Source organism: Bactrocera dorsalis, chromosome 2 (assembly GCF_023373825.1).
Source record: "Bactrocera dorsalis isolate Fly_Bdor chromosome 2, ASM2337382v1, whole genome shotgun sequence".
In the NCBI taxonomy this organism is placed as follows: Eukaryota; Metazoa; Arthropoda; class Insecta; order Diptera; family Tephritidae; genus Bactrocera; species Bactrocera dorsalis.
In genome coordinates, this window is record NC_064304.1 from 22334730 (window position 1) to 22349187 (window position 14458).

A 14458-nucleotide genomic window follows, 5' to 3' on the forward strand; every position below is an offset into this window, starting at 1 on the left:
AACAGTTATAAATTTTGATTTATTTTTTATCTAACAGGTTTTGCAAAAGAATAAATAAGATAATTTTAGCATTACCAAGTAATGGTTGTAATTATACAGCGTGCTTTTAAATGCTTAACGGTAAAGGGTATAATTTGTCAGTAGCTCTCTTATTACATACAAATATACAATATGTACAAACAAAGGTATATATTAACAATTACATATAAATAGCTGTGAATAAGTACTGTATGTTATAAGTGAATTAAATTACTAAGATGCTGTTCGCTTGCTGAATTCAGCAATTAAATAAGTAGCCACTTTTAAGTATCTCATTTGTATGAAACTATTCTAAATTATATTTTTTGCGATGTATCCACACGTGTTTGCCCATGAGCGTTCAAAGTCAATAGCCTGTAATTATAAGTAATTGAAATTAATTTAATAGCCACAGTGTGAATAAAATGGTGATTTACATACTGTCGGCAATGCCGATAGTTACATACATGCAGTCTGGTCTGAACCCGAGTGCGTATGAATTATCGGAATGTAATACAATAAATCTCCGTCAAATTTAATTAAAGCAATTGGCCATATATCTCAATGCCTTTTTTTAATAAAAAAAAAAGACAATAGTTATTATTGATATTTAATAAAATTAATTAATTATAGTTTAATATATAAATGTCGATATTTTTCGATAATTTTTTTGTCATAGTTATTCGATTTTATTTTTAATCATCTACTTTGATTTTCTGTATGTGAATTTTTCTCTAACACACATCGATACATTCAGATATACTATTTTTTCGATACATTAATCGATAGTTTATACGTTTTTTTTCATCGAAAAATTAAATTGATATTATTGATATTTAATAAATTAAATCAATTAAATATAGTTTAATTACTTTCGATATTTTCCGATAATTTTTTCCATAATTAATCGATATTTATGCAGTTGATAAAAAAGCAAAGTAAATTTTATTTTTAGTTATCTAGTTTTATTCTCTGTATGCAAGTTTTTCTCTTACAAATATCGATACATTCACTATTATATGTGATTTAATCGATAATTTAATCGATAGTTTATAAATTAATTAAAATCAAATTAAAATCTTAAAGCGGAAGCTAGTTTCAAACCTGATTCTATAGCAAAATATCCATACATATGCATTTCACATACAATTTCGTTACTTTACAATATTATCAAAGTTTTCAATTCTATCATAAAATATTGGTTTACACATTATAAAAATATTCGATTAATTTTTAATTATTTAAAATAATTTTCTGTACACCAATATTTCGATGAAGCATTCAAATATTTACGTTCAGTGTTTTAGAAAAAAACTATCACTTAAAATGATGGCAAATATGTTAGAGAAATGGAATGTTTTATCGATAAATCACAGTTGATAATTTTTTTCGAAAATTGGTGATCCCAAAATAATGAAAAAACTTTAAATGAATGATCATTCAAGATTTTATAGCAGTGATATATATATTTTGAGTCTATTTATCTCAACTATCTGAAGAACTGAAATAAATTTCGGGTAGAACGTAGAGTACCGAATTAGGGAACAAAGCAATATATTTATTCTTTTTATGCTTTCCATTTCTATAATTGTTGGCTTTTTTATGAATAATACACGAGCTTGAAAGCTCAATTTATTAAATAAATTGATGTTATTAAAGCAAAAAGTTTTAACTTCTAGAGGAAATCTTGTGAATTTTCATTACTATGTATGTATACGGAAGAATACTTAAAACAGCGACGACACGGTTATTTTAAGCACAATTGGTGATTTTATAAAGATTAGACGTTTATGCTTGGTACTGGGAAATACTTTCTTAGAGAATTTACTTCTAAAGAAGCTTAAGATTCTATAGACACAGAACCACCACTGGAATTGTAAACCTCATGTTTCCAATAGGTAAACGCCTAAAGGTCGGTAACCTGGTTAAATTCTATTTTTAAACATACTTCACTTGAGAAATTTTTGTTACGTATTATGTCGGATTTGGTAGAATATTCAACACAAGACCTTTTTGTTTCCAGAATCGATTAGAAATCATTGTAATATGCTTTTGTCCACTGTGAGAGCAGTCATCCTAATATTTGAGACTTTTTAGTAAGATACAGGTATAGATTAAACAACATTTTATCCGTGTGTTGTAGATAAATTCGATACTACTTGAGATCTTTAATATTCATCCTCAACAAGACGAAGTCAGAACACTTTTTAGGTTGTTCCAACTTCAAAACAAGTCTGGACAATAATGTCAATTACTTAAGGAGAAAGACAGTATATCACTTTATAGACTTTAGAACTGTTTAGTAAAATGTATCGCCTATAGGAGATAGTGCTTATCAAATAATCTAAAATCCAATGTAGCATTATCACCCAAACTCAAAAGTCGTATGAATAGTAAGTATTTGACTTTGCTTATTGGATCAAGGAGGTACTGAATAGATGTATGTAGCCACACGAAAAACATAATGAATTTGTATAATACGAGTAATTATAAATTGTATTGGTTAGATCGTGATACAATAATTTATACATTTTCATATGAAGTTGATTGCTCCAAACCTGAATAGCTTCCACATAGCCTACGTCTTTGCTGGGTTTCGAACCATTGTACTCTAGGTTATCTTCTAACAATTTGAATATATCATGATAACCGTTGCATATATAGTATATATATATTACATATACATACATATAATTATATATGTGATTTTAAATATACATAAATGTACACTACTCTCCGGTTTATGGCATTAGTTTACTGTTCACGTTTCGCTCATTTAGCGCGGCCTGCAAAATCGAAAGAAATTAATGTAAATATTTTCTTGAATACAAACCATCTCCGATTCACTTCTGATTAAGCTGAGCGTTCTTCTTAAAAAATTTCAAAAGAGTAGGGGGTTATACTCATTAAAATATAGTACTGTATGATGTAACCTCCCACTCACTCATATTTTAATTATGCTACAATTTGAGTTATGCTAGTTGTAATTTCGATTTGCCACTCTCTAATTTTTAACGAATCGAAGACGGTTACTTTTATAACTATAATTATACACAACGGTACACCAACCTGCAACATTGAATGCTTCGAAAGCGGGTCCGAATCACTCGATTCACGGTGAGTACTCGAGGTGAGTGTCGGATTACGACGTAAATTCTGCGACTGTTGAGTGCGTCGATAATTGAGAGAGCCATTCGTTTTCTTGCGTAGCAAAATCGACTGAAAATTACAATTAATAACAATTAGCGGCAAATTTACGCCATTTTAGTTACGGTATGCCTATATGTAAATGCATTGCACACACCTTGAATGCCTGCCGAAACTTGTTGCTCATCAGGTTGTACAGCAACGGATTGATGCATGTCGACAGGTAATAAAGCACTCCCGACACATAGGTCATAACGGTGTATATCACCACATGATGATTCTTATCAGCGGCAGCAGCGTCATCGTGCTCCCCACCGCCAGCAACACCATCAGCACTCTCACTGCCGCCACCCCAAACATTCGGACCATAAACAGCGATTAGCCGCTGCGCGTGAAAGGGGGCCCAACACAATAAGAAACATATGACAACCGCGACTGTAAATGAAAGAGAAAATTGCTGCCATTGAAATTGTTAATCATGCGTTCTGTACGTATGACTGAGTCTTATGTACATATTTATAATATTTATATATTTTCATACACGAGCGCTTAGTTGCTGTAATTAAAGCAAATAAATGTGAGTTTTTTTGTATACGAGCGGAATCATTATAAGTATGTACATAATAATTAAGTGGGCATAATCGTCAACAACAAGTGCGTCTTAATTGATATTCATATATGGAGTTAGGATTAGACAAGAGCGCAGCTTAGTCAGTTTACAAACATTAGATATTATGAGGTTCTAAATAAATTCTTACCATCGGCTTTAATACCTTCCACGGGTTCCTTTATAATAAAATTAAAGGTTATAAAAATCGCTATTTTGTTTTGAATGGTTAGTTTGTATGATAGTTGTATTCTATAGTGCGGCGATTCCGACAAATGAACAGTTTCTTAGAGAAAAAAGAACATTTGAAAGAATATCAGATCGCAATAACAAAAACTGAGAGACTAGAGCATATACATATGTAAATATATATAGAAATATTCCTTGGGATTCATCAAAGTACCTCACATACCATTACCAATCATATTAAAGAAAATCACCGTGATGTTATATGTTTGGTATATAAGGTTTGGGTCAAGTTTTCGTGCAATTTTATCCATTTTAGGCACAAAGATACACTGTTATGAGTAAAACACCCTCATTCAGTTTCATTGAGATAACTAGCTTGTTGGTTGATATACAATATGCAGTAAAAAGTCACCCGGAAGTTCAAAAATCTATAAATTTTAGGTAAATGGGAGCTCAGGGAAGTATTGACCCGATTCAACACATTTCTGGTACACAGAAATACTATCATTTATTACTTCTTGATTTGTACACTGAAAAGGAGAGTCAGATTGAATGATGGAATTTGTGTTACATGGGAAGTGGGCAAGAATGCTAGAAGAATGTCACATATCGAATTTTTAAAATCGGTCGAGAAGATCCTGATACATTGGGTAGTCGAAAAAGTATTTTCGTATTTTATCAATAGATGTCGTTGGACTCGTCTATCTCCAGTGTTACCAATCACATTGCGTCATACCATATAGTGTTGGCAGTCATCATCAAGCGCTTTTAAGCCATTTAAAAAAGGCTGACTACAAAAAGAAGCTCTATATTTGGGTACCATAGGTATTGTCTGTGAAAAATTTAAGGGACCGAATCAACTAACATCTACGATTCTTTGCTGAAACGAAATGAAATCGAACCATTTCTGAAGCGAATGGTAACAGGAGACGAAAAGTGGATCAAATATGACAATAATGCGCGAAAAAGACCATGATCCAAGTGTGGTGAAGTTCAACAAATGGTCGCAAAGGTTATACTGAGCGTTTGGTGGGATTGGAAAGGAATCATCTACTATGAGCTGCTCAAGCCTGGTCGAATGATAGATTCTACATTTTACTGTCAACAACTGATAAGATTGAACAAGCAATCGAGGAAAACGGCCAGAACTCATCAACAGAAAGGACTTCGTCTTCCATCAGGACAACGCTAGATAACATACATTCATCTTTGATGACTCAACAAAAGAGCTTGGTTGGAAACTTTGTACCATTGGACTACCATTTGTTTCGGTCAATGCAGAACTCTTTTGTAGGACTAAATTTGGCTTTAAGAGAAGCCTATGAAAATTACTTGTTGCAATTTTTCGCCGAGAAACCAGAAAAGTTTTAAACCGATGGAATAATGTCTCTAGCGGAAAAATGTGAAAAAGCGGTCGACCAAAATGGTACATATTTCGTTCATTAAAGTTCATTATAAATATAAAAAAAAAAATGAAGTTTGATTAGAAATACGAAAAGACTTTTCCGACTATCCAATATGTAATTTTACTTAAAAATCGGCAGTGCTACGCCCATCGTCCAATTTTTACACCGGTTCATATAAAGCTCTCTTATACAATTTCGTGTTCTTTAATGACTGTTTGTGAGCCTGATAGTGGTCTGACGGACGTAGTCTATTATCTCTGAAACAAATGGTACTTACATATTTAAACTAGCATATGTCGCCTTGAAATAATCAGCCAAAGAAATAGTAGCTCTTGGAAAAGCTGTTAGATAAATAGCTATTAGAAGAATTTTTTGAAGAAAGTTTCAGCAACATGCCTCACAGTTTGACTAATAAATAGTCTAAAGTCAAACTGAACATTTTAAAATTCTTTATTAGGTAGTTATATGAGGGCTAGTGGTAGTATTTTATCCATTTTTGACACAATTGCACTGTATTATTATAATGAATATTAAAGATATGTCTATCAGATTGACTTATGTTTTAGGTATGAAGTCAGCAAAAGGCAAACATTTACTGCTTTTCGAGTAAAAGATAGATTACCCTGGAAACATTATTTCTGCGAAGTTTTATTTCCGATATCGTCATTAGAGTTTAACCCTTTCAGCCCCAAAGGACTTTTTAAACGACGTCAAACATATATAGAAGTTGCTTATAAGCAACTTCGGGGCTGAAAGGGTTAAGTTGTATACTATAACGTGAAAGAGTGAGATGAATGGATAGAAAAGTGTGATTTATGTGAAGACAATTTGGTTCGTCCATTTTCACACCGTAACATAAAAAGTCAGAACAATGTTATGATTGAAAAGTTATGGTTATAAAGTTGGACAGTTCCACGCTTATTGTCGAATACAGATTTCTAAAATATGTTTCGAATAATATCGACTAATATAGCGATATTGTACTACCTCCTTAAAAACCCCTTATAAGAGTAAAACAATCACGTTGTTGTTATAGCTGATGCTGATGATCCTTAACACGTACTACTTAAACAAATATATTCAACAAATATGTACTAAGTGTGTAAATATGGTATAACAACAATTATTTACGTTAGCAATGATACCCATTTCAAAGGTTATTTTGATTATTCATTTGCATTTAAAAAAAATTGTCATTGCTTTATCCTAGACATATGTACTCGTGTGTTCTGGGAACATATACTCTCTGAGTTTCATTAAGTTACATAACATGCCATGACCAATATTTAAGGAGCAAAGTCAGCATGTTGCTTGTAAATCCTGAATATAAGTTATATGGAAGCAAGGGTAAGTTTTCACCCAATTTTATCCTTTCATTATGGTTCGATCCACACAAACTTCAATTCGCTAAACCTACTCCCAACAAAAAACTCTCCCACGGAACCATAATAAAGAATACATGCTAAGAATAATCAAAGCACCCTGAACACATTAAACAAATCGGATTAATGTCGTGCTGGAATCTGGAATCTGTACAGATAGCTTCGAGAGCACCCATGTCCACTTAGTATTTGAGTTAGATGGAAATCCAGGTACCCATGCCGTCTGTCTATCCGCCAATGGATGTCCGGTATCAGTCTACCGTCCTTTTAGTCTGGTTTGCCACCGCTGCTGAGATATTGTTAAGCTTTTGACTCTCTTTTCACTTTCGACTTCTATAAACGGCTCTGATAACTTGTATACCCGCTCGTGTTCGTCACCCTGGATGTCATTGTGTTATATGGGAAGTTGGCATGATAGCGTAGTCCGATTTCGCCCATTTTAACACTATAAAATAAGCTTGACGGAATAATGTCAACTATCGAAATTGGCATATTGATTTCAGAGATATAGCGGTTGCACGGAAAAACAGTTGGACGGAGACAAAGACAGCCACTCGAAATTCAACTCTGCTCGTCATCCTGATAATTTATACCATTTACAATATGTATATTGGTACCCTACCTAACTCGATTAGGTGATACGAATAACCGTTAGGTGAACAAAACTATTATGCTCTGTAGCAACATGTTGCCAAAGTGAAAAAATTATACGAGAATCTTATCACACTGATGACGTATTTTACTGATTGTCTTATGAAATTAATATATTGTAATTTAGCTTTTAGAAAGTGGATTTTGATAAATGAATTTTACCAAAATCGAGTTATGCTGTTATACATTGTAGCGACTGTATGTATGTATAATTGTTGAAAGACTATTATTATAAAAATTTAAGAGCTTATTAATTCGTTCGAAGTATCTTAACGTGCCTTTTTAAAAACAAATGTGATACATAAAAAAATCATCTCAAAAGCAATTAATTATATATCTTTATGTGAGCAAAACTTAATAAAACTAACTCAAGGATTTTGTACTTTTCCCACAGTGCTTTCTATGTAAATTAGACACCGAACATACTTCGATACTGATGTGTAATTGCGCATATTAATGACAATGTTAATATGTTGTACTAGTAATCAACACATACACGCATATATACAAACATATACATATACATTTGTATTGTATCGTCACGCCACTTATCAAATATCGAATTTTTCGGAACAAATTGAATTCTAATTGTGACACAGTATGCAGTCGTCATCATAGCCGAATATTTGATTGCCGCGCAGTATTAATAGATTCTGGCAAACAGTTGGTGCAATGTTTGTTGGTAATAATACGACAATTTCCCGTACACAAATGGGCGAGAATATGCGACAACGACAACATTTGGCGAATAACATATGATGCAAACGAAAATAGTCGCTCATAAACCAAAATGTGAGATAAGGCGAATAATAAAATATTACTCGTAACTCATTCACTACAATAAAAGCATATGTTAGAAAGTGAAATTGTCCAACAATGTTGTAAATGAGGGTGGCCAATTTTTTTTTTTTTTTGTTATTAGCGCATATTGCTGGTTCGGAATGGGTGTAATTAGTGTTGAATGTGAACTAGTCAGCTGAATTAATTATTGTGTTACATGGTTAAACTTTACATTTTAGTTAATATTTATAGAAGCACTATAACGCATTTTCTATAGGCTGCAATGTGCGAAGTCAAGCTGGCGGATACACTCTCATTATACTCTGAACAGGGTATACTATATTAAATTTGCCAGGAAGTTTGTCACACACAGAAGCAAGCGTCGGATACTCTATGTAGACTTATCAGTTATTGGGATATCGATTTGAAATTTTGCATAAGTCCCAAGAAGCTGTTCATTTGTCGGAACCCCGATATCAGACCACCGTAGCATAAAACTGTCATACAAACTGAACGTTCAAAATCGAACTCTTGCATGAAAATTCGGCATGAATTGCTATCACAGGCAACTGTAGAATCTCCGAACTTAATTTTCCGAACGGACCACTATATCATATAGCTGTCATACAAATCAATTGAAAGTTTTAAATCATCCATATGATCTTTCTCTAACCCATCATCTCTGAAATTGAACCACATGGATTTCTTTGCATACCTAAATGTCTAAATATTCGACAGAGACTCCTTTATTATTTATAATTTTTAACTAATTGTTATATTAAAGAGAACATCGGGGTCTACATAAATTGTTTTTTTTTTTTAAAGTTGGCAATGGGTGAAACTAACCTAAGCAAAAATTGTTAAACAGACTCCAGACAACTACATTTTATGACAAAATCTTGCAAAGTAGTGATCATAGACACCGAGATTAGAAAATCGAGAACGCGTTGACAACGAATCACATCCAGGACGGCCATCAACATCAACTGATGATCAACACGTCAATAAAATAAAGAAATTGATGCTTTAGAACCGACGATCAACAGTCAGAGATCAGGAATGGAAGCATGGTTGGAATATAGAAAGGATCAGTGAAAACCATTTTGAAAGATCATTTCGGTCTAAGAAAAGTGGAAGCACGATTGGTTCCAAAATCACTCAAATTTTTCGAAAAACAGCATCGCCTTAACGTCTTTGGAACAATGCTTTCCGACTACCAGGATGTCATGAAACGTATTATTACTGGCTGGATGACTCTTGGATCTATGCTTACGACCCGGAAATAGAGGATCAAAGGGTTGAAAATCGTAAAAGGTGAGTCGAAGCCGAAAAAACCACGCCAAAGCAGGTCAGAAGTCATGGTTACGTTGACAGTGTTCTTCGAATATCGAGGAGTTGTGCAATCCAAATTCCTTCCGTTAGCGCGAGGCTATTCGTAAAAAACGGCCGGAATTAAGGGCCGTCAAGCCTTGGTTTTTGTACCCCGATAATGCAACATCGCATACTGCATTGATTCTTTGTGAGTATTTCGCCAAATTTTCAACCAATATCGTGCCGCAACCATCGTTTTCGAATGATTTCTCTGCGTGTGACTTCTGGCCATCGTTCTAGAGAAATCGCTTTGAGTCAATTGAAGTTATTGAACGTAAATCGTTACGGCCATTGAGGGGTATTCCGGAAATTGACTTTAACAACTATTCCGAGGATTAAAAAAAAAACGTTGGCACAAGGATAATTGTGGCCAAGTGCGATTGCTTTGAGTGGAACGTCATAGTTTTTGAAAAATATATTAAAAATTTTAAAATTATGAAGAAAGTCATACTATTTTTTATTCATAGAAGTACATTTTTGTTGATAATTCCAATCTTCAGCGTAGTAACTACTACTTATGTTGAAGTGTTGAGCGGACTACTCACGGTACTATATGTATGAGAAGTACATCATTTTCGAATTGGTATTTTTCCCACACACTTATGGTATAAATTAATTGCATTTGTGATTGAACTACGAACCCGGCTAATGAGGGTTATTACAAAGGAGAATGCAAATATTATAGAACGGACAAATTGTACTTACACTCATATATACACGGAGTGTAATTATGCATACTATATGAACAGTAATCATATATATCACTTACATACATACATATCTTTAGCACTCACTTTAAATTAAGAGAAATGCTTCTTAGAATTTTTGGAACCCTTGAACGAAAAAATGGGATTATTTCTTATGGCTTCTGGCGAATTCTTCTTCGGATGAACTTTTTTAATTATGTGTACTAACAATGACAGCATTTTCACACTACTAATGAGACGCGCATCGCCTCAAGCTTCATTTTCTTTTTGTGTTCGCGAACAAAAACAAATTTTAATCCATGAAAATCGCTTTATTGTTTTTCAAAATAATCTACATTAAGATCTATATACCTTTACATGCGTTTGAATGAATTGTCGAAGTCAGTCGACTACGGTTTGCTTTCGGGTTCGTACGTGTAAATTGCGTGGGGTTCAACGAAATAATTTTCTTTACAGAATCAAACGTTCATCCATTATTGAAAGTATGCTAGTCCAACCAATGCCCATAGTTCTTTCAAATTCACAATACAAGGTGTGTTCTAAAGTATACAGAACTCTTTGAATCTAGCGCCCCATTGCAAAAATCCGTGATCACCGGAAATTGCATTGAAACTGTGTGTGAATTCATCAAAAATCAGGCGAAATTATCATTGAAATTCATGAAAATGGAATTGAAAATCTCAAAGACATCGATTTATCGCATTTTGACCGAACATTTGGGCTTACGAAAGGTGTGTGCACAGTTTGTTCCGCACAAATTGGCTGACGAACAAAAATTGCTCTCATCGCTCGATGCTTGTGACCGATTATTTGACCAAAAATCGCATTTTAACCATTAACCACTCCCCATATTCACCTGATATGGCACCGTGCGACTTCTTCCTTTTCGGAAAAATGCATTTGCCCATGAAAGGAAAGCGTTATGCAGACGTAGAGGCCATTCAAAAGGCTTGCATCAGAATACTGACAGCCATACCGGCCAACGAGCTAAAACACTCGTTCGAAATGCTTTTGGACCATGCAAAAAGTTGTATTGAAACAGAAGGATACTATTTTGAATAAAATAAATTGATTTGCCGAAAAAACATTTGTTCTGTTTTTTTTAAGTCCTGTTTACTTTGGAACGCATCTTGTACGTTACATGACGATCTTTCAAGTCGGTTTGCGCTCAGCATCAATAGTTTTCGTGATAACGACTGATTTTGGACGACCGTCCCGAAATACGACTTGGAGTGATCTACGATCTCCACTGGTCCTTGATGGAACTATATGATCAAAAATTTAATCAAATTAATCTGTGTATTCAAATTTTTGGTCGCGAAGAATATTTTAAGTTACTGTAAACAACACATAGCACAAAAAACGTTCTGAGTATGCATAACATCAAAAATGTCAAGTTTTACGACGAGATTGTGAGTTTCCAGATTGCAACAATAGTATTGCCAAAACCAGAAATATAAAAGGCAACCAACGTATGGCTTTTAATGTTTTTGTTTTTGGCACCAAATTCACTCGATTACGATGAAACATAAAAAAATCGGATTTTAAAGCTATAAGAGATGATAAGATGACAAAGACAAGTGCCGTGAAGGTCTCAAAAAGTATGTGCTACATGTTTCATACAACTTAAAAATGAAGTGTGATCCATCGTTCGTTTTAGGGTCTCATTTTATTTACATTTTACAAACAAATACCCGGAAAGCAGAGCTGAAATGACACTTATGTATATTATGGGAATTTGATCTGATCCTGTATTTTCTGAATGTTATTCGTACAGACAGTAAGTTCAGAAAGATCATGAATAACAATGATCCGTCTCCAATCAGTATTAAAATTATGAGATTTAAGGAGTTGAGAAGCTGTCAATCAACTACACACCGTTTTGACAAGTAGCACACTTCACTACTATGTACTTAACATTTTGATTTGCCCCCTCTGACACACCTACCACCGCTAAACACTTACCCAGCATCTTTATCACACGTCGCGTTCCATAGTGATTCATGCGGCCGCGCACGGCGCTCAACTGGCTACCACCCATATAACGATATAGCATCGTGTCGCTCTGTGTACCCTTCATGCTCATGCGATCGCTCCCTTTGCGTGTGCCGCTTACACGCACTACGCTACCGCCACCGCCACCGCCACCGTACGCCAGACGACCACTCCCCTTCCCAGTGCCATTACTAACAACGCCGCCCTCTGTGCCACCACCCGATCTACCGTTGGCAGCGTTCACGCTAGTGCTAATACAGCCAAAAGCACGTCGACCGCCACCACCACCACCAACCTCACCGGTGTCGCCCATCAAATTCGAGCGATGCAAACGTAAACCAATCAATAGATACAATACCAAGATTATAGACATTGGAGCAATAAAGAAAATAAAGGTGGACAATTGAAACGAGTGTTGAATGATGTTCCGCACAACGGTGCATTTCTCAATGCCGTTCAGCGCGATGATACCGAATTGCGCCGCCTGCGGTATGGCCGTCAGAATGGATACTAACCAAATGAGCACAATAATACGTATGGCGCGACTCAATTTCGACATAGCCTGCCCCAGAAACGGGTGACATATGGCCATGTAACGTTCCACGGTGAAAGCGGTAATGGTTAGCACTGTCGCATTTGCAGAAGTCTCCGCCAATACGCCGCGACCAATGCAAAAATATTCACCAAATACATACGGATATTTGGACCAGATGAAGTACATTTCCTGTGGCACGCCGGAGAGCAACAGCAGGAAATCCGATACGGCCAAGCTGAAGAGGTAGTAATTGGTGGCGGTGTGCATGGAACGGTTCTTCTTGATCACTATACAAGTGCTGATATTGCCAATGACACCGCTGACGAATATCAAACTGTAAATGATCGTCACGGGTATGACGATTTCTAGTGAGTCGCGCGTCGGACCGAGATCGAAAAAGTGTTGAAGCGAAGCGTTTTGCGCTTGTTCATAACTATAATTAGAGGAGATGGCGTTGGCGGTGGAAAAGGTGTTATTAAGCAGATAAGTAGAACTATTGAGGGGCGCACTGAACTGGCTCTCAACATTGAGTGGACGCGTATTCGCATAGGCCGGCGCCATGGTTGTCCAGCTGCTTGCTTCGTTTAAAGCATTTGCAGGCGCCATGATTTTCTTTAGCCTTTGAAGCGCGCGCTTTCCGGAAATCCGTATATTTCTTACTTATGCGTTTATTTCAATTGTTTATTCTACACTTTTTTTTGTCTTAAGCACTAATAAAATTTCCACTGTTTATTTGTTTATTAATTGTTTTATTTTTAGTTTAGCCACAAGTGTGTGTGCACTGCATTTTCCTCGCGATTTTCTTCGCGCTTTTATTATTATTCTCTTACGACAACATGCAAATCACAATAATATTCAATGAATAAAAGCGCTTGGTTGCCCGACGACCCGTGCGACTGTGCGCATTCAAAGTAATTGCGAGTATCGGCACCTGAGTTTGAATGCTGACAGGCGGGCAAGCAGGCGCGCGTCTCAATGGCAATCAAGCCGCCTCACACTCGGCACGCAAGTCTGTGACAACGCACCGTATATTTTCTCACGAATAAGCACAGATCTCTCAACACATTATGCAAAACGAAAAACTTTGTACCCGCGAACACATGGCATACGTAACGGTATACAGTTAAGAATCGAAGATTCGTTTGGCGGAAGAACTTTTAGGTGCGCGCCCGTTCAAGTTCGCGTTTCAGCAGTGTTTGAATGTCTGGCCAGCGCCATTGATTGTTTTCGTTTGATTGGACCTGCCTCCAGCTAAATTCAGTTTAGATGCGCTGCCGTCGCGGCATGTGTGGTACCGTTGTTGTCGCGCTTTCGGCTGTCATGAATGCAAAGAGTTTGCGACGTTGCACGCGCGCGTATTTATTGCAAAGTACACGCCAACAGCAACAATAACAACAGCGACGAGGACGACGCCGATTACTGCGGCGACAGTGGCGAGCGCCAGCGCCAACGCCGATAAGCGATCCCATGGCTCGTAATATGGCGTTTCAAACTCGTGTATGGTATATAATTGCACATAAGTATTGTATACGTGTGTGTGGTAGTTCACATGCGAACAATGCACTCTGCGGTATGTACATACATACATACTATATTTCGCTGCTAACCTGCTGAACCAATTGCCGCTGCCGGCGTTGATTTAATTGTATTCATATACAAACGTACATACG

The 14458-nt window shown here is 35.9% G+C and overlaps 1 protein-coding gene across 2 annotated transcripts; it reads right to left on the reverse strand.

The window, feature by feature from the left end:
- On the reverse strand, positions 1-14130 carry LOC105233219 (pyrokinin-1 receptor). 2 transcript variants are annotated; one of them, XM_049447542.1, is made up of 6 exons: positions 12224-14130; positions 3323-3600; positions 3088-3237; positions 2707-2804; positions 2548-2641; positions 1-393 (listed from the first exon to the last, which is right to left on the reverse strand). In XM_049447542.1, the coding sequence occupies exons 1-4, from the start codon at positions 13392-13394 to the stop codon at positions 2760-2762; spliced, it is 1644 nt and encodes a 547-aa protein (XP_049303499.1). In that variant the 5' UTR covers positions 13395-14130; the 3' UTR covers positions 1-393; positions 2548-2641; positions 2707-2759. The 2 variants fall into 2 exon arrangements, with proteins under 2 accessions (XP_049303499.1, XP_049303498.1); XM_049447541.1 differs by having other exon boundaries at positions 2548-2804.
- Positions 14131-14458: the final 328 nt, after the last annotated feature.

Bases quoted from the DNA above. Each gene is read 5' to 3' on its own strand.
- LOC105233219 (XM_049447542.1), bottom strand. From the start codon at position 13,394: ATGGCGCCTGCAAATGCTTTAAACGAAGCAAGCAGCTGGACAACCATG. The intron at 3,238-3,322 runs GTGTGTGCAATG...TGTAATTTTCAG, and splicing joins AGTTTCGGCAGGCATTCAAG to TCGATTTTGCTACGCAAGAA. The intron at 2,805-3,087 runs GTTGGTGTACCG...TCGATTTTGCAG, and splicing joins CGAAGCATTCAATGTTGCAG to GCCGCGCTAAATGAGCGAAA.